Genomic DNA, 19,803 nt, shown 5'->3' with positions numbered 1-19,803 from the left:
ATTTCAATTAAATGAAAAATGTTAATTGGACAGAGTTGTCCCAGCACTTTCACTCTGGTCATATGACATTAAAACAAAGAATATCAATGAATTATTAAATGGCAGAAAACAAAGGGACATTTCCAAGTCAGAGTCCCTCCTGAGTTGCTTCATTATGTCTTAACCACAGTCTTTGCTTAAAGATTCTTTGTTTAGTATTCTGCAGCCTCCTAACCAGAAGCTCTTGGAAGGGATAGTTCATTAATTTGAAAAATCTCTTTCATTTATACCTGTATCTGGTCCCAGCTGAGAGCCACTGGCTGGCATTCACCATCCAGGTATAAAGCCTTCCATCCGAGTGCAGTGGCTCACACCTGTAATCCCAGCACTTTGGGAGGCCGAGGCACGAGTACCATCTGAGGTCAGGAGTTCAAGACCAACCTGGCCAACATGGTAAAACCCCATTTCTACTAAAAGTACAAAAATTAGCCGGGTGCGGTGGCGCATGCCTGTAGTCCCAGCTACGTGGGAGGCTGAGGCTGGAGAATCACTTGAACCCTGGAGATGGAGGTTGCAGTGAGCCGAGATCACGCCACTACACTCCAGCCTGGGTGACAGATGGAGACTCTGTCTCAAAACAACAACAACAAAAAAGGCTTCCTAGGGGAAGGAAGCACAAGTGGTGAAAACCATTTCATTTTCTGCTTTTCTCCAGGGCAATAGAAACAATGTCATTCCTGTTTCTCTGTGAAAACCTTAATATAGTTATGAAAATTGTTTAATAACCATTTTAGATCATCTTTTGAAACTGTAATTAGTAAATTTTCATCCAAAAGTCATAGTAGTTTTAAATCTTTAACAGCTCAGACAGGAAGATGAAACAGTTTTCCCTGAAATTACTAACAACAATAATAATAATAATATCAATCTCTACTTCATGTTGAAGGTTTTCTACCTACCAGGCACTGGGCTGAGTGTTTTCTATCACTGACCAATTTCCATATTTAAAATAAAATTATATTTGACCACATAATGCACACTGGGGTGTATGTGTATTGCTGGGACAGAATTTTCATTAACAATACCTATCCTTGCCAGATGTATTTGATTTCATTTTTTAAAATGCTGGTTATATTACCATTAAATTGAGTCTATAGACCAGAATGAATGGGACCTAAAGTTTTAAAAACACTCTCTGTATGCATCGTTTCATGGGAACTCCACCATGGCCATATGAAACACTAGTATTGTCATTTTCTAAGAAAAACCAAGGTTTGGAATAGGTTAGTTACATGTTCAAGTTCACGCAGTCAGAGTTCTGAAAGCCAGGAGCGACGGCTGTGGAGTTAAAGAATCCAGTTCTACTAATTCAATGTATGACCATGGACAGGTTATTTAATAAGAGTGCTTAATAAGATTACTTTGAGGATTAAATGGGGTGATGCACATTAAGTGATTAACACAGTCTAAACTGGAGCAAACTCTCACTAAATGCTAGCCATTAGTATTCATCCACTTCATCTTAGTAGAACTCTTTAAAGCTAGCCTGGGGATATTTTGATGTCACAGCATTTGTGAAAGTGTTGCTTTTAAAAAAACGCCTGAACTTTTTCTGTCTTCCCTGAAACATACAAATCAATGATCAAGGGTCTTTTGAACGGAGATAGAAGCTGGAATGAAGCTAAATAAAAATATAAACTATTAAGATTCCTGGAATTGCGAGTAAGCGAAGTGTTGGAGAGAGAGCTCCTCTGTCTTCGGAGAAAGGGAGTAGGGCCACTTCACAGGCCCTGTTTGTGAAAGGCATAGAGGGCATGAGAATCTTAGTCACAAGTGGCCCAAAGTGAGCAAACAAGGACCCACCCCTTAAAGAGACCTAACTATCTTTATGTAGAGATATGGACTTGAGAGAGAGAAATATATGTCATTTAGAGAATGGGAACATCATGTTTAAAAAAAAAAAAAAAAAGAAACAGCTTTAGGGTGGGAGAAGCCTTCACCAAGATAGAAAACACAGAATCTGTGTTTTAAAAAAGAGACATACTTGTTTGTAAAAGTTTTTTGTTAACCTGCAGATGGTACTATGTGCAATCTAGGTGACAAAAGATTAATAGCTATCACATACAAAAAAAAAAAAAATTCTTACTAAATAACAACAACAACAAAAATCCAGCAGTATAGATGATATAAATAGGCAGTTGACCATCTTTGAATTCAGATGGTCATTAAGCATATGAGAAATGTTCTAACCCACCAATAGTCGAGAAAAAGCAAAGTAAAATAACAAGGTAGCATCACTAGTGCAGTCAGACCCAAAACCTAAAAGGACAAGAACACCTGTTAACACCAAATCTTGCTGGTGGGAAGAAGAGAGTGCTCATAGACTGCTGGTGAGATACGCAATTGTTAAAAGCTTCTCCGAAAGCAGTCTGGCCGCATCTACGGATGTGTGAAATAGAGAGACTCCTTGGCCCAAGAATTTTAACCCCAGTGCTCTGCCCCATTAAAATGAAGGCATCAGATTTAAATAAGAATACATCATATATTGAAATATTTTTGTTGCATTATTGTAGCAAAAGAATGAAATGGTAAATGCCTTTCATGGAGAATGACAAAGTGTATTTTGAGATATAGTATTCTTATGCCATATTATACATTTCTTAAAATAACTAGTATACCATTTGACATCAACAAATTTGCACATAGTATTGGAAAGCAGACCATAGAGAAGTATGTATAATTAGTACCCTAATTTGGAATATTAAGGGCAGCACACCCCTTTGTGTGTGCACACATGCACGCTCTACATGTGGCCCTTTTGGGAACTTGTGGGGAAAGCAACAGAAAAGAGAATGCCAGCTTCTTTTTTTTTTTTTTTTTTTTTTTTTTTTTTGATGACAGAGTCTTCGCTCACTGTCACCCAGGCTGGAGTGCATGTGGCCAATCTCAGCTCACTGGCTAAGCTCTGCCTCCCAGGTTCACGCCGTTCTCCTACGTCAGCCTACCTGAGTAGCTGGGACTATCGGCGTGCCCGCCACCTCGTCCTGGTCATAGAGTTTTTTTTGTATTTTTTAGCTAGAGACGGAGCGTTTCCACCGTGTAAAGCCAGGATTGGTCTCGATCTCCTGACCTCAGTGATCCGGCCCGCCTATCGGTCACTCTCGGCCTCCCAAAGTGCTGGGATTACAGGCTTGAGCCACCGCGCCCGGCCGAGATGCCAGCTTCTTAACGTGGATTATAGGGTGGTAGAGTGGTGGTGGAGATGGAGGAGTTGGGGGGCAAGCAAAAAGAACAAACGGGGAAAGACGACGTGAAAAATCCGCGTGTGTGATACGCTACCACGTACGTGCACATGTGCCTGACGATGTTAGAAAGATACACCTGTGTCGATTTGAAGGGAGTGTCCTTGATATTTCATGAAAAAGCAGTGTGACCTGTGGGGTATATTTCAATTAAAAACACATGCCTGTATCCCCTTGTTTGTACGAAGAGGGGTGTGGAAAGGAGCACTCGTGCTGTTACTGTTGGTGTTGGAGGGTGCAGGAGAAGAGGTCTAGCTTGTCCTTTGTCTGTAGATCATTTCCTTTGTTATATAATAATATATTTTGGCCAAGCACAGTGGCTCACGCCTGTAATCCCAGCACTTTAGGAGGCCATGGAGGGTAGATCACCTGCGGTCAGGAATTCAAGACCAGCCTGGCTAACATGGGGAAACCCCATCTCTACTAAAAATACAAAATTAGCCAGACATGGTGGTGCATGCCTGTAATTCCAGTTACTCGGATGACTGAAGCGGGAGAATCGCTTGAACCTGGGAAGTGGAGGTTGCAGTGAGCCGAGATGGCACCATTACACACCAGCCTGGGCAAAAAGAGCGAAACTCTGTCTCCAAAAAAAGTACTTATTTTTCAATTTGAAAAATAACCATATACTCCATCCCTCTCTAATTTACTTGTGTTTACTACCATTTGGGATATGCCTGAGAACATTGTTTTAATTGTATGTGTTGTTTTGGTTTTGACATAGAACTTGAATTCCTAAAAATTTAAGGTCAAGATTACCAAATGTTGTGAATTAAGAAATTTACCTTTTTTTCTGGAATACCTGTTAATAATGAATTGTTTCTATCTTGTCCATTGGAAAAATACCAAATGTTGTGAATTAAGAAATTTACCTTTTTTTCTGGAATACTTGTTAATAATGAATTTTTATTTTGTTCTTTGGGAAAATACTGAATGATATCTGTTCATTTATGTTTCACATGTAGATTATGATAATAACATATATAGCCTTCCCTAGTAGGTGGATTTGGTTTAGCAAATCATACCGTAAACAGAATCACACGGCCAATGTTAGACTTGGGATAAGTTATCTGTAATGCAGGTGGTGAATGAAATATCTATAATATACAAAGAGCGCCTACGTGTGAGAAGATAATTTAGTGGACAGATGATGTCACCACTGACAATGAGTGTTTTTATCTTAGTATGTTTGTGCTTTATAAAAATAACAAATAATTTTAAAAATTCTTTAAAACTGGTGTGTAGGTAAGAAGTTGAACCTTCATTTCCAAGAAGCTTTAATTGTCCTAGGCATTTTTCTTAGTGCAGATCTAGCTGCCAGAAGAAGGGGAATTGTACAGCTGTGTAGCTTCAACTTGCAAGATTTGCCCCAGGTTACACAGCTGGGTGGTAGCAAGAGTGTGTGCTGTAACTCTGGTTTCCATTCCATGGTTCTTTTATATCCTCCATGAAAGGGATGACACCTCCCCCACCTCCTGCCAAGTATAAGGATATCTCAGTAAAAATATGCATGCACATACCCAAGACCCAGAAGAGCTCATGTGTGTCTCATGAAATATCAGGAGGCAAACCTGGAGAGCATGAAACACCTGGCAGCCAATTCCAGGTGAAGCTTAATTTTGCCTACCTTTGTGTTGTCATCTTTTTCTTCTTTTCAGAGGGCCTCTGTGAGCAAACAGTGTTGAGTGTTTAACCTAGCAATCCACGGAGCAGATGCAGGAGGTGGGCTCGGTGTCCAGCGGGTAGATAAGGGAGATCTGTGCAGTTAGGTAAATTTGCGAGGCTCAGCTTCCAAATAACATATAATTTCTTTCTTCTTCTTTTTTTTTTTTTAAATGGAGTCTTGCTCTGTTGCCCAGGTTGGAGTGCCGTAGCACAGCCTCAGCTCACTGCAACCTCTGCCTCCTGGGTTCAAGTGATTCTCCTGCCTCAGCGTCCCAAGTAGCTGGGATTACAGGCATGTGCCACCATGCCTGGCTAATTTTTGTATTTTTAGTAGAGACGGGGTTTCACCATGTTGGCCAGGATGGTCTCGAACTCCTGACCTCAAGTGATCCATCTACCTCAGCCTCCCAAAGTGCTAGGATTACAGGCATGAGCGACCATACCTGGCCCAAATAACATGTCATTTCTGCCATCCAAATAACGTTTAAAGGTTTTGGAGATCGTTATCTCCTGACCTTGCACAATTTTCCAGGACAAGGGGATTCAAGCATAGCATTTTTCAGTGAACACTTCTTAAATGAATGTGGTTCTTTGGGGTCTGTCTACAATGCTGTGTGGCAGGGAAATAATGATGTGCTAGCAAGCAGAGCTGCTTGCATCACGTAGATGAAACCACTGTGAGACTCTTCCTTGAAAAACCAGTTATTGTGCTGTTGTCTAGATAGTCGTAATGTCATCTGTATGGTTGAAGATAGAACCAGGACATATCAGTGCCGGTCCCTGGTACAGGGTGTGTTCTCTCTGTGTGAAGAGAAAAAGGAAGCATAGAATGCTGGATAATGACCCTCAGATAAACTCCACGGAGAGAGAATCACTGAACTGTGCTTTCAGCCTGAAAATTCTGATCGCTGCTCGCATCTGTTCTTATTTCTGCCTGGAGTAACACTGCCATCCAACATCATTTGGGAATTCTCTCTTCTTTTTTTCCTGGCAGAGGGAGTGAAATTTTTAAATATGGAAACATATCCTTTTCAACACAATTTTTTTTTTTTTAACTGAAGCTCCTACCTCATTTTTTTTTTTAACTTCTCTACTCCCTCTGCTTCTTCAAATAACACTGCAGAAGATTTAGCATTTTCTTGTTGATTAGACTGTGGACTGTTTTTTGTCTGTTCTTGACTTTAGACTTGTAAAATTGGGCAGATTTTTGTTCCCCACCCTATTCTTGAAACAATACAACCATTTTGTTTTCAGAAGTAATCACAGAGATCCATTCTGTTCAGTACAGTTGCCACTAGCCACATGTGGCTTTGGGACCCTTGAAATCTAGTATGACTGAGAAACTGATTTTTTTACTTTTTTTTTTGAGACAGAGTCTTGCCCTGTTGCCCAGGCTGGAGTGTAGTGGGGTAATCTCAGCTCACTGCAACCTCCGCTTCCCAGGTTCAAGTGATTCTCCTGCCTCAGCCTCCCGAGTAGCTGGGATTACAGGCACCTGCCACTGCACCTGGCTAATTTTTGTATTTTTTAGTAGAGACAGGGTTTCCCCATCTTGGCCAGGCTGGTCTCGAACTCCAGACCTTGTGATCCACCTGCCTCAACTTCCGAAAGTGCTGGGATTACAGGCATGAGCCATGGCACCCTACCTGATTTTTTACTTAATTTTAATTAACATAAGTTAAATTGTAAAATGAAGCAGAAACTGTTCTTCCATTAAAAACAACTTTGTTAAGACTAGATTTCATGTTAACTGTTTGGTGGCTTAATTGAGATATGCTCTAGAAGTGTAGAATACACACTGGATTTCAAAGACAGTATGGAAAAAAGTATAAAATATCATTTTTGGTATGTATTATATGTTGAAATGCTAGTATTTTGGGTATACTGGGTTAAATAAAATAAATTACTAAAATTAGCTTTGACTTTTTAAAATGTAGCTACTACAGAATTTGATATTATACATGAAGCTCTCATTGTATTTCTCTGGCTGGATATCTTGGCCCTGGCACTGCTGACATTGTGGGTGGGTCATTCTTTGTTGTGGAGCCTGTCTTGTTCCTGGCATGATGTTTAGCAGCACCCTTGGTCGAGCTGGGGTGCCTTTCTGTGCCCTGACTGGTGGAATCCTCCAGCCTCTGTCTGAAACCCTTCCTTAAGAGGCCTCTCTCATCTCCTATTTTTAGAATTAATTGTGAGACAGGTCTTTATATTAGCCACCCTAATATAAGCATTCACCTGCAGTAGTTAATAGTCCTTCTCTCTTAAGTGGCACAGAATAAACCAAATTCTTTACAAAAGAGATAATGTCTAATAGGTCGTATACATTCCAAAGCTTCTTCCACAAATACTTAAACTCCCACTTGGTGCTAGCCATTGTCCTAGGCAGCAGGGCTACAGCAGTAGACAGAACATGAGTTCTCATGGAGTTTACATACTCTTTGGGGGTAGGAGGTCATCAACAGATCAGCAAGAGGGTGCACCTTATGTCACGTCAATCAGTGCTGTGGAGGAGGAAGATGAAGCAGGCTGAAGTGCGTAGCAGCTGGGGGAGCTGCCGGCATGGAGGTCATTACTCCTGCCATCCCAGGCCCTCTCTCCGATACTCCAAGACCCGCCTCGTGCCCACTGTTCGCCACACCCCCAGCTTTTGTTTCTCTAGCTTCGCACGTCCCTCAGCACTGCTTATAAGAGATGTTTTCCAGACACCTTTGCCTCGCCTCAGATCAGTCCTCCCACGTGGAAGTGTTCCAGTTTCTTTTAAAAGTGGCACCTGGGCTGGGTGCGGTGGCTCACACCTGTCATACCAGCACTGTGGGAGGCTGAGGTGGGTGGATCACCAGATGTAAGGAGTTCAAGACCAGCCTGGCCAACATGTTGAAACCCCGTCTCTACTAAAGATACAAAAATTAGCCAGGCGTGGTGGCGGGTACCTGTAGTCCCAGCTACTTGGGAGGCTGAGGCAGAAGAATCGCTTGAACCCAGGAGGTGGAGGTTGCAGTGAGCCAAAATCACACCACTGCACTCCAGCCTGGGCAACAGAGCATGACTCTGTCTCAAAACAAAAACAAAAACAAAACAGAAACAACAGTGACACCTGAGCCTGAATCCCAGCTCATATGGCCTTCGGGGATGCTCTGGCTGCTGCCCCATTGTGGCAGTCTGAGATTGCACCTGTCTTCCTGGCAGCCCCGCCATGCTGTGGACTTAGCCTGTGGTCAACAGTTGAGAGGTCATTTACTAAGCCATGGCTTGCGCGCTGCGTAGGTGTCTCGTGGGCGGGTGTTTCTCTTGCTGCTTCCTATCAGTTTATTGCAAAAGTGTGGTCTCAGTGAGGCAAGGCGCTTGGCTCTGCGTGTCCTACAGAAGAAAATAACATGGGCTGTGACGGCTGTTTACTTTTCAAAACCCCTTCCCCTCTGCTTTCTGGTTATGTTCAGAATAGGTAATGAATGTTGCACATAATCTGACCTCCTTATAAATGAGTAAGGATTACATTCTCATAAAATCACAAAGTTTTGTGCATAAAAATGAGTATAGGATATTCCCAGGTGGAACTCTTGGCTGGCAGTCCTCTGACAATTTCTAAACCGAGAATAATTACAAAGCTCGACTGTCTCTCATCTTCTGCCTCCAAGATATTTGTTGTTCTTGCCTTTTTGCTCTTCTTGCCTTTAGTTAGAATGGTAGCACACATCTGTACATTTAATGTCAGCGTTTGTCGGGGGTGAATAACAGCCCTCATTCCCTCTTCACAGGCTGCTTTCAAGCTTATCACTCTCTAGGTGTGCTACACTTTGGGTTGATTTTTCCAAGACACTAGAAGGAAAATGTGGCTGGGCGCGGTAGCTCGTGCCTATAATCCCAACACTTTGGATGGCCGAAGCGGGTGGATCCCTGAGATCAGGAGTTCAAGACCAACCTGGCCAACATGGTTGGGGTGTTGGTGAAACCCCATCTCTACTAAAAATACAAAAAATTAGCCGGGTGTGGTGGCACATGCCTGCAGTCCCAGCTACTCAGGAGGCTGAGGCAGGAGAATCATTTGAACCTGGGAGGCAGAGGTTGCAGTGAGCTGAGATCACATCACTGCACTTCAGCCTGAGCAACAAGAGAGAAACTCCATCTCAAAAAAAAAGAAAAAGAAAAAACTAGATGGAAAATTTAGTTTATATACATCTAAATATATTATACATATATATATGTATAATATATACATATATTATACATGCAAAGGATAGATAATGGCAGGGATTCTTCTTCCTGGTATCCATTGTTCATGTCACAGAGATTGATGGTCTTGGATAGTGGGGAGTGTGATTTCAATACCATCTGTGGCCACTTATCCAGCAGATTGGATAGATGGCAGATCTGCCAAATGAGCAGTGCGTGTTCCTAAAAAAGAAAAAGAAACTAGAAGAATTCCACCGTGGATTATTGACTTAAAAATGTAAATTGTATTAACTTCTATAATCTAAATTAGTTTAATTTAGAGATTCTTTAGAAGATAATTTTTAAAATATTTAATATTTTAGCTATATGGATGTATTTCAGAAGGCAACTGGAAAACTTTTTATTATTTTATTATTTTTTATTTTTTGAGACAGAATCTCGCTCTGTCGCCCAGGCTGGAATGCAGTGGCACGATCTCGTCTCACTGCAACCTCCGCCTCCCAGGTTCAAGTGATTCTCCTGCCTCAGCCTCCTGAGTAGCTGGGATTACAGGCGTGCACCACCAGGCGTGGCTGATTTTTGTATTTTTGGTGGAGATGGGTTTCACCATGTTGCCCAGACTGGTCTTAGCTCCTGAACTCAAGTGATCTGCCCACCTTGGCCTCCCAAAGTGCTAGGATTACAGGTGTGAACCACCATGCCTGGCCGGCAACTGGAAAACTTTCGTAACAGTGTTATGGAAAGTTGGCCTGGGCACCTCTTGCACACCCCTCATTCCTGATTTTGCTGCCATTCTGATCTGTGGAAATGGAGTGACTCCCTGCCCACCAGGCGTGGCTCTTATGTGCTGCTTATCCAAGCCACAGACCGTCAGCCCCAGGCAGCCGTCATCCCTTGGCTGCTTTCAGACACCTCCAGAGGCTTTGAAGATGCTCTTTCTGTAGAGGTTGTTTTCCAGTATACCCAGAATTGCTACATTTTGTTCAGTGTTAGTTCTCCTTGGGGAAGTACTGATGTATGTTACAGGGCCTAAATACTTTTTACTTTTTAAAAAATACTTTGGCTTTTCCTTGTAAAAAATATTTGGCTTTTATAAAAGGTTTCTATTTTCCATTTCATTTCTTAAAACCCTGTATCTCAGCTTTGTGATAGCATTTTGTTTACATCATTTAGCAGCTAGAGAATGATAATGTATTAAGTATCAGAACATGGTAAGTGTGCCATGAATCCAACAACAGGGTCAGATGTGCCATAACGTGAAAGGATAGTGGATCTCTGAGATGGTCCAAACAGCTGGACCCCAAGGACTGGGAGGACTGAGTTCAGATCAGAGCAATGCTGAAGACAGAGGGCCAGTTGATTTGCTACAGAATCTTTCAGAGGCCAAAGTAGGTAGCGGTGAACAGGTGCAACCCTAGGTTAGCCCTGTTTAGCCCTGTCTGTGATGACACACATTTTTAAAGTGTCTCTCTGTGTCTGCAGCTCTCATGTGAATGACAGTAGTTTTTCCCTCCTAATGACAATGGCATTTGAATGAACTTTATGTTTTTCTTTTCTTTTTTCAGAACAAGTTTGCCTTCTCCTATGTTTTCCAGAAATGACTTCAGTATCTGGAGCATCCTCAGAAAATGTATTGGAATGGTAAATTAACAGTTTTGTCATATGATATTAAGCAGATGTGTTTAATTGTATATTCTTTAGAAAGGAATCTAAAAGTTTGCATTAAAGTGGTGCATGACAATGTTTATGGAAACGTACGAGAATCATAAATTGTGAAAAGTCATAGGTGAATTTTTTCTGACAAGAATTTGAGCTGCTCTAATGGCTTTAATGTGCGTTTTTGATGTAAAAAAAAAAAAAATGCCGTGTTTCTGTCGTCACAGCACATTTATATTGCCCCATAGACTTACCTAGAAACTCTCAGAAAGAACAGACAACTCCACAGTGGAGAACAGAATTTCACTTACACTTCTGTGCACACAGCAAGTTTTCGTATTTGGAATTTGTGAGTGTTGTATATGAAGTATTTGGAATACGTCTCTGCTTAGTTATCTGTGCAGGTGGATGTGATTTGGGGAGAGGTAGGGAGATGGCAGCATTTCCTTTTATAGAAATCCTTGGATTCCCTTGAAGTTAGTAGTCAACACCGCCACCCTGATGTCAGTCAGCCTAGGATTCTGGGTAAAGTTCTCTTAACTCTTCCTAGTGTGATGTTGGACCTCCGAGCATGTAAGTCGTGTGGCACAAAAGAATCTGCCTGGACATTACCTTTTAACATTTTGCAATTGAATGTGTATCCTGGGAGCACTCCAGAACTCTCCCTGTGCTGGGAAGCACAGTCACCTTGTGCACACTTCATTCTGCGGCTTGAAATCTTGTCCCCTGCAGAGGTGCTCACTTTGGCATTTTTCTTTACGTTTTCTTTCTTTTCTCTTTTCATTTCATTTCTTTTTTTTTTTTTCTTCTTCTTTTTTTGAGACAGGGACTTGTTATATTATCCAGACTGGAGTGAAGTAATACCATCATGGCTCACAGCAGCCTCAACCTCCCCAGCTCAACTGATCCACCCACCTCAGCCTCCTGAGTAGCTGGGACCACAGGTGTATACTGCCACATCCAGCTAATTTTTTGTATTTTTAGTACAGAAGGAGTTTTGCTATGTTTCCCAGGGTGGTCTGGAACTCCTGGGCTCAAGCAGTCCTCCCACCTCAGCCTCCCAAAGTGTTGGTATTACAGGCCTGAACCACCATGCCTGGTCTCTGGCATTTTTCCAGTGTCTCTCTTCTCTAAGTGGATAATGAAGTCTGAAACTTCCTAAATGTAATTTCCAAGGAACAAATTTCATAAACATTAATTTTAAACAAATATTTTTTGACTCCTGCATGGAGAGTAATTCATCTAAATTTCGGAGCTTGATAATGTAGGATCTAATCCCCGCTCTGTCATGTTGGATTGCACCTGCTATGCTCTGACAGATACTCTGTTTCTCTAGAATGTGGTTTTACTTTTTTTTTTTTGAGACGGAGTCTCGCTGTGTCGCCCAGCCTGGAGTGCAGTGGCCGGATCTCAGCTCACTGCAAGCTCCACCTCCCGGGTTTACGCCATTCTCCTGCCTCAGCCTCCCGAGTAGCTGGGACTACAGGCGCCCGCCACCTCGCCTGGCTAGTTTTTTGTATTTTTTAGTAGAGACGGGGTTTCGCCGTGTTAGCCAGGGTGGTCTCGATCTCCTGACCTCGCGATCCACCCGTCTCGGCCTCCCAAAGTGCTGGGGTTACAGGCTTGAGCCATCGCGCCCGGCCGGTTTTACTTTTATGTTTAGGCACAGAACTTCTTGTATACAAGTAAATGCTTATGCTGAATCATAAATAAAATACAACAAATAAACATAGAGCTGTTTGGGTTGAAAGGTTCCATAGAATGTTCTGAATCATATCTCTAGAATTTATTGATTCGAGGCATAGAGAGAGAGCTTCAGGGGAAGTTGTGTTTTTGGAAACTTCTTTCTGCTGAGGTTCATAGGAGACGAATGTTCTGGAAGAGCATTTTTATTAATGTGGATGGAAAGGAAATCACCCAGCTTTTGGAAATACTGTTTTTTGAGCACTGTCTGCTATAGGACCTTCTCTCTCAGGCAGCAGACACAATCAAGGTATAAGCGCTAAGCGACAGTAAAGATGAAAAATGAAGAGTAGAGAGAAATACAAATATTACAACCATTTTTTTTTTGAGTCGGAGTCTCACTTTATCACCCAGGCTGGAGTGCAGTGGTGCAATCTCGGCTTACTGCAGCCTCCACCTCCCAAGTTCAAGTGATTCTCCTGCCTCAGCCTCCCAAGTAGCTGGAATTATAGGTATCCACCACCACAAGCAGCTACTTTTTGTAATTTTAATAGAGACAGGACGGGGTTTTACCATGTTGGCCAGGCTGGTCTTGAACTCCTGACGTCAGGTGATCCACCCACCTCAGCCTCCCAAAGTGCTGGGATTATGGGCGTGAGCTACCGCGCCTGGCCTGGAATATATTTTTAAAGTAAATTTTGGTATCAACAGTCTCCAATATCTGCCTGTTTCCATCTCCCAAAAGAAAAATAGGTCCAAACTTAGAGAATAGTAGTATCCGTAGGTCTTAATACACTTAACTTAAAGTGAAGACATTTTTAAAAATCCCCTATTGTATATTTCTGATTCTTTTTATTTTTGGAGACAGAGTCTCGCTCTCTGGTCCAGGGTAGGGTGCAGTGGTGTGATCTCAGCTTACTGCAACCTCTGCCTCCTGGGTTCAAGTGATTCTTCTGCCTCAGCCCCCCGAGTAGCTGGGACTACAGGTACGCGCCACCATGCCTGGCTAATGTTTTGTACTTTTAGTAGAGACGGGGTTTCACCATGTTGTCCAGACTGGTCTTGAACTCGTGACCTCAGTTGATCCACCCACCCTGGCTTCCAAAAGTGCTGGGATTACAGGTGTGAGCCACCGTGCCCGGCCTGCATGTTTCTGATTCTGTCACATTAATTCAAATACTTCACTTCGTGTTCTTTTTGTGAGGGTGAAACTGAGTTCTAGAAGCCATGTGCGTACCTTCAGCTATCATCTCTCTTCCCTTACCTCCATTTAGCCAGCTTCTTAATTTGTTAATAAGTCTTAAGAGTGGAAGAGGAAATTTGATACTGAGCCGTAGCTCTTTCTGCTGTCTGTTGTCGTGAGGAGCGTGCCAGGACAGAGTGCAGGGTGTGAGCATCCTGCGGGTGAAAGTCCCACAGTTCCACACTCAACTAGGGTCCCCATCCCATCTTTTTCCACAACAATTAATGCCCCGGATTTGTATGCTGTGATGATACCATTTTATGATGTAATGCTATTATTACTCAAAATATGTGGCTTTTCTAAATTCACAGTACATATGCTTATCTGCCAGATGTGGTCTAAGTCTCACTTTGTCTTAGGAAGGAAAGGAAGAGTTTCGTCTCCAGGCATTTGTCATCTTGGCCCCCACTGTCTGCAGCCCCATCCCCAGTCAGGCTCACTCTGCCCCATCTCCTCCACTCCCACGCACCTGCATGTTGTACTTTACCTTTTTCCAAATAGCATGTAGCCACTTTGATTTCCAGTACTGATGACATCCTTCTTTTCTTCTCCTACTCTGTTTTGGGCAGGATTGTGTTATCAAAATGTTGGATTATACAATGTGAAATGAATACTTTACATAACTGGAATTCAACCCTAAATCTCTTTGTGGTTGAAGCTTTTACTAAACAAACAAATCTCTGGCTCCTGAGAACTAATCCTGACACTGCTTAGTCATATGAAGCCTTTGCTTATTTCTTTCTGCTTGTGGCCCCTTTGTCACAGGACTCTTTAATCCCAAAGCCTCGTGTCCTGTGTGTACCCTGCTTCCGTCCTCCTCTTCCCCTTCACCCCTTTGCTCCAGCGGCTTTCTCAGCAGGGCTCAGCCAGAGATTAGGTCGTGGGTGTTCATGCTTAGTGACTTAGGCAGCCAGCCCCAGGACCTCAGCACAAAATTTGAGGAGGTACTCGAGCTCAAGGCCGTGCACGCGCTGACCTTGTGTGTGTTCAAATGTCTTGGAGTAATAGAATAGTCCTGGATTATTGCAAAAGGTGACAAAGTTCTGGTATATCATGAATACTGACTATTGAAAGTGAAAGTAAAGTGTTGTATCATTATTTTAAAGGTAGCTAGTGGGATCCACATACCATCAAGTTTTGATTGCCACTGTCATTCTGTTAAATAAATACATGAGCAAGCTGTTCTTTAGTCATTGAAAAGTTTATACTTCCATGTCTCCTTGAACTTGTATTTCCATTTTATCCTTCCTATAGGATAACTCAAGTAATTTCGTGTCCTTTTTGTGAGGGTGAAACTGAGTTCCAGAAGCCATGTGCATACCTTCAGCTGTCATCTCTCTTCCAGTACCTCCATTTACCCAGTTAACTCAATTTTTTTAATCTCTGAGGGTCTTTTATCGATTACTTTATCATACTTCATTATTACAGAAATATGTGTAAAAATTAAAATTTAAAAAGCTATGTATTCTATAAGGCTTTAGTACTAAAGGTTTCTTTGCATTGTTATTATAAATGTTAGTATTTGAATGATTACAATTGTAAACATTATAAAATATATGAAAATATTAGCAAAAGGTAAAATGTTATGAGTGAAAAGAATTTTTTTCAATTGGGTTTAGATATCTGAGATGAATATCACTTGCTGCTAGAATGAGACAAGATTTTCAGTAACAATTATGTCCTTGTTTTTGAATACATACAAGGACTGAGTGAGAGCTTTGCTCGTATTAACAGACATATGGGATCAGGAGTTTTTTGGGTTTTTAAAAAAATATCCAGTAATGTCGTTCAGTTCTTTGACCCCCTTTTCAACTATATGCCAAAAGTCAGATTATATTACAAAACTTTTGTGTGTGATTTATAAGCTAACAACTCAATTAGGACTCCCTTCAGTGTTACTAAAACACAACTTTGAAAACTCTAACTTGCACAAGGTTTTGTTACCTTTCATTAGTCATTGGCTTCTTGGCCTCTGGAAAATACACCAGAGAAGCTTTTCCCAAGCTCTCCGATCTCAATTCATTGAACTGTTTTTATCAGTCAGTTGTGCCTTGCGATACTGAGAAAGGGTTGAGAAAATTGGAATATTTTTCACTGAAGTAAACCTTTGCCAATATGTTTTTGATAAAATGCTTTTATCTCACCATGAATCTTAAGATGTTTCCCACAGACTGAAGATTTCGCTCATTCATTCCGGTACAGAATGTCTACCACATAGCCATGGGGCCAGACCTCATGCCCAGACATATCACCAGGTCAGAGTAACTGTCAGAAGGGATGTGATGTTATTTCTGGATTCAGATAAACATGTGATACCATATATGCCACCATGACAACAGTGTTATTCTTGCGTTCCAACTCTAAGCTAGATGCAGAGCTAGATAAGATTTGGAGCTTTGCCAAATCTGGCGTGTTATAAATACCAGCTAGAGAGATGGGAGATAGAAGCAGCAAGATAGTTAAACAAAATTTGGTATCTCTACCCCCACACTCTACAGTGGTCTAAAATCAGAATGTTTCAACCTGGGGAGAAGTGGCTTGAAGACCCTATTTCTAGTGTCAGGTCTTTCCCTTAACTGAAACAGGCAGTTAAGGAGCCCTAATGTAAGTTAATGGTTCTTGAGTAAAAGAGGCTTTGCTGATAACAGTACTGTTTCTAACCTTCCCTGTCTGGTGCCCTGGAGCCTTTATCATTTCCAGGTATAAATACTATGCTGTGATTCAGATTAAGTAGGAGATTAAGTCCTTTTTTTTTTTTTTTTAAAGTAGCAGAGGGCGACTGTGAATGGGGAGATGAGCAAAGAGGAGCAGCACAGTCCCTCCAGTGCAGGTGCCCTCTGAGACTTGCCAGTTTCTAGGAGAAAATGCATGTGGAAGTAGATTCCCTTAAAGCCACGAATGCCGAGTGATCCGGTGCAAGCTTGCGGCCCGTGCTTCCATTGTCTCTCCACACGCCTGTCTAGGTGTTGTCCAGCCTTTAGTGAAGTCGCCTAGCAGGAGGGCTCACACCACCTCCCAACTCTGAAGCTGTTCAGCTGCTAAGCAGGAAGAATAGGAAAGGAATATCATTATGCTCATTAGCATTTTCCTTAGAGCTTTTCTTATCTTCTCCTCCCTGTTTTCCCGCTGGTTGCACTGAGGTGCCCACACTGTGGTTCAGTTCACCCATGATGAGCACACCCCCTTTTCCCGCTCCGTGGCGCCTTCCTTTCTGCCTGTGTGTCTTTCACTCTGGCCCCTGTTGTACCCTCCGACTGGCCTGTGAGGACTGAGGACAGAAGGCCTGAGGGCGGCAGGCTTTTTTTCAAACTGCCCATCCAGAGTGGCCATAGGCAGCTATCCCGGGACGCCTTAGAGTAACTCCTCTGCGTGTAATCAGTGGTATTCAGATGGCAAGAACGTCATGCAGTGATAAACTGATAGATGAGATGTTAGGCATTGTGTGGAGGGGAGGGAACTGGGCAGCATGAGATGGGGAAAGAAAGACATTTGGCCCTCCAAGGCTCTCAACTGTAAGCACGATGAATTTTTTCGTCCTCAGTAGCTGTGGGAGGTAGAGGTGTCATAGAGGAAACATCCAGTGCCATCACCGTCTTGCAGGAGGCACGGCTTTATCCAGAGGACAGCCGACTGCCGCCAGCCCCCGGCTGTCAGTGGAGAGAGCTCTGGGGACCCACCAGGGTTTGGGTCACACATGCGGGGGAGCACCCTGCCCAGAAGCTGCTGTCTGGGCAACAGAGCAGACACACCTAGCCTAGTACCTGAGGGGAATTTTCTCTCTATAACCCAGGTCTTAAGTAGTTACACTTCTGTCCTGTTACAGTGGTAGACTTTACATTTATACAGTATTTTCAGTTTCAGTTGATCTCAAACTTGGCCTTGCTCTCAAGTTTCTCTAGTGCTTCTCTCCTTCTTCTCAGTTTGTCAGCCAGTGAGCAATTGCAATTAGGAGTTTCTGCAGTTTCATCATTGGTTGTTCTTAATTTGCATGGTGATATTTAAACTTTGCTTTTAGCTGGAATTGCTTGGCATAAATGTTTGACTTTTCCAGCTGCCTGAAGCTCTCAATGATAGAAGTTTCTAGGCAATGTTTCTTCCTGAAGCTTGATCTTCATAATGTGAATTGTTGCTTTTCTTATTATTGGAATATATAGTCATATTAGTTGTATACAATATCTAGAGAATGCAACACCACACTTCATTGGATTGGAAGTGAAAATGATGTATCAGTGAATTTTCAAGAGGTCTAAGAGGGAAGGAAATAAAATATACTTGGTGTCAGTGAGCTTTTCACTACCTCGCTAGGGAACTGTAGGTTTTAGCAATTGAAATAATTGTAAGATTATTTAAAAATAATTACAGATGATGGAGGCAATACAATTGCAAGTAAGTTGCTATATTTTAAAATAGCATGTTACACTCTTTCAAGGTCCAGATTGTTTTTATGGCAGTCCAGGTTCTGCCTCTTATTCTGTCTCTGTTATTTGACCCAGCCATGTGCCTTTCCATTTTCTTGAATGCATTCATTCTGAGTTACTAAAATAAATGGAAACCTGTTTAAATTATTATAGATTACAACATTTTATTAAAAGAGACTTTTAGAATTTTAGCAGCTTTTCAAATGATTAAAAAATAAATCTACTTATTGAATTGATGATAAACCCACATCCTTTGTGCCTTGGTCTCCAGAGTTCACACCACCCCCTTTGTCATTGGCTTCCAACCCCTGGAAAGCCCGGGTGACTGGTGTTGAACAGCCAGCGGCTGTGGACACCTGCCTGCCCCATCCTGCTGTGCTGTGTTTTCCCATGGAGCTGGATGTGGAGAAATGGCAGTGCACACAGCATTGCTTTAGAGTTGAAAGATTACATCCCTAGGCCAGTATTCCTGAGAAAACAAAGCAAAATCCCTTTGAGGGAAGCACTCCTGTCTTATAAATACTAAAATGTCATCCGCAGTCCATCTGTTCCTTCCTCAGTGAGTGTATGATAGTCCTTAGAGTGTTTTCAGGAAAAATTCAAAATCAGACTTACAAGGTAAAGCTCTTCCCTTTCTTTCTTTTTTTTTTTTTTTTTAATTTTTTATTATACTTTAAGTTCTAGGGTACTGTGCATAACGGTGCAGGTTTGTTACATATGTAATACTTATGGCCATGTTGGTGTGCTGCACCATCAACTCGTCAGCACCCATCAATTCATCATTTATATCATGTATAACTCCCCATGCAATCCCTCCCTCCTCCCCCTCCCATGATATGCCCCAGTGGTGATGTTCCCCTTCGAGTCCAAAGTGATCTCATTTTCATTCCACCTATGAGTGAGAACATGCGGTGGTTTGGTTTTTCTCCTTCTTGTGGATGAGTTTGCTTAAGAATGATGGTTTCCAGCTGCAATCCATGTCCTACAAAGGCGCAAACTCATCCCTTTTAATGGCTGCATAGTATTCCCATGGTGTATATGTGCCACATTTTCTAATCCAGTCTGTCACAGTGGACATTTGGTTGATTCAAGCTTTGCTATTGTGGAATAGTGGCCGCAATAAACATACTGTGCATGTGTCTTCTGTAGTAGAAAATTTATAATCCTTTGGGTATATACCCAGTAGTGGGAATGGCTGGGTCATATGGTACATCTAGTTCTAGATCCTGAAGAATTGACATACTGTTTTCCATATGGTTGAACTAGTCACAATCCACCAACAGTGGTAAAAGTGTTCCTGTTTCTCCACATCCTCTCCAACACCTGTGTTTCCTGACTTCTTAATGATTGCCATTCCTACCTTAACTGGTGTGAAGTGGTATTTTAATGAATAAACTTTTAAAATTTCTTTATAATCAATCCCACCCTGCTGTTGTGTACAATAAAGGGAAATGGAGAAAACAGGAAGAGAGCTGAGCCAGAAATGGCATAGTCTGTGTCACCTACTGGCTGTCACTGGTTGCCACTGCAGTGAACCCCTGCCATCCTGGTGTTTGGATCCCTCCTGGCCCAGGCTTCAGGAAGGGCAGCACCCTGTCCCTCACTCCCTCACCTTTTAAGCTCAGGTCCCTATGCCATGCTGCTGTCTGTGTAGCTTCTCTGCAGCTCAGCTGCCCCTGGGTTAGGG

The 19,803-nt window shown here is 42.2% G+C and overlaps 1 protein-coding gene across 3 annotated transcripts in view; it reads left to right on the top strand.

The window, feature by feature from the left end:
- Window positions 1–19,803, top strand: part of OSBPL1A (oxysterol binding protein like 1A) — a 240,516-nt gene that overhangs the window by 194,796 nt on the left and 25,917 nt on the right. For all 3 annotated transcript variants that reach the window (XM_017884011.1, XM_017884012.1, XM_017884013.1), the window contains one exon: window positions 10,682–10,757. In XM_017884011.1, coding sequence (XP_017739500.1) covers window positions 10,682–10,757 — 76 coding nt within the window. The remainder of the gene's footprint in view (window positions 1–10,681; window positions 10,758–19,803) is intronic.

Source organism: Rhinopithecus bieti, unplaced genomic scaffold (genome assembly GCF_001698545.2).
Source record: "Rhinopithecus bieti isolate Rb0 unplaced genomic scaffold, ASM169854v2 scaffold_13577, whole genome shotgun sequence".
NCBI lineage: Eukaryota > Metazoa > Chordata > Mammalia > Primates > Cercopithecidae > Rhinopithecus > Rhinopithecus bieti.
The sequence above is the reverse complement of the archived record's forward strand: the minus strand, read 5'-3'. Positions and strand labels throughout refer to the sequence as shown.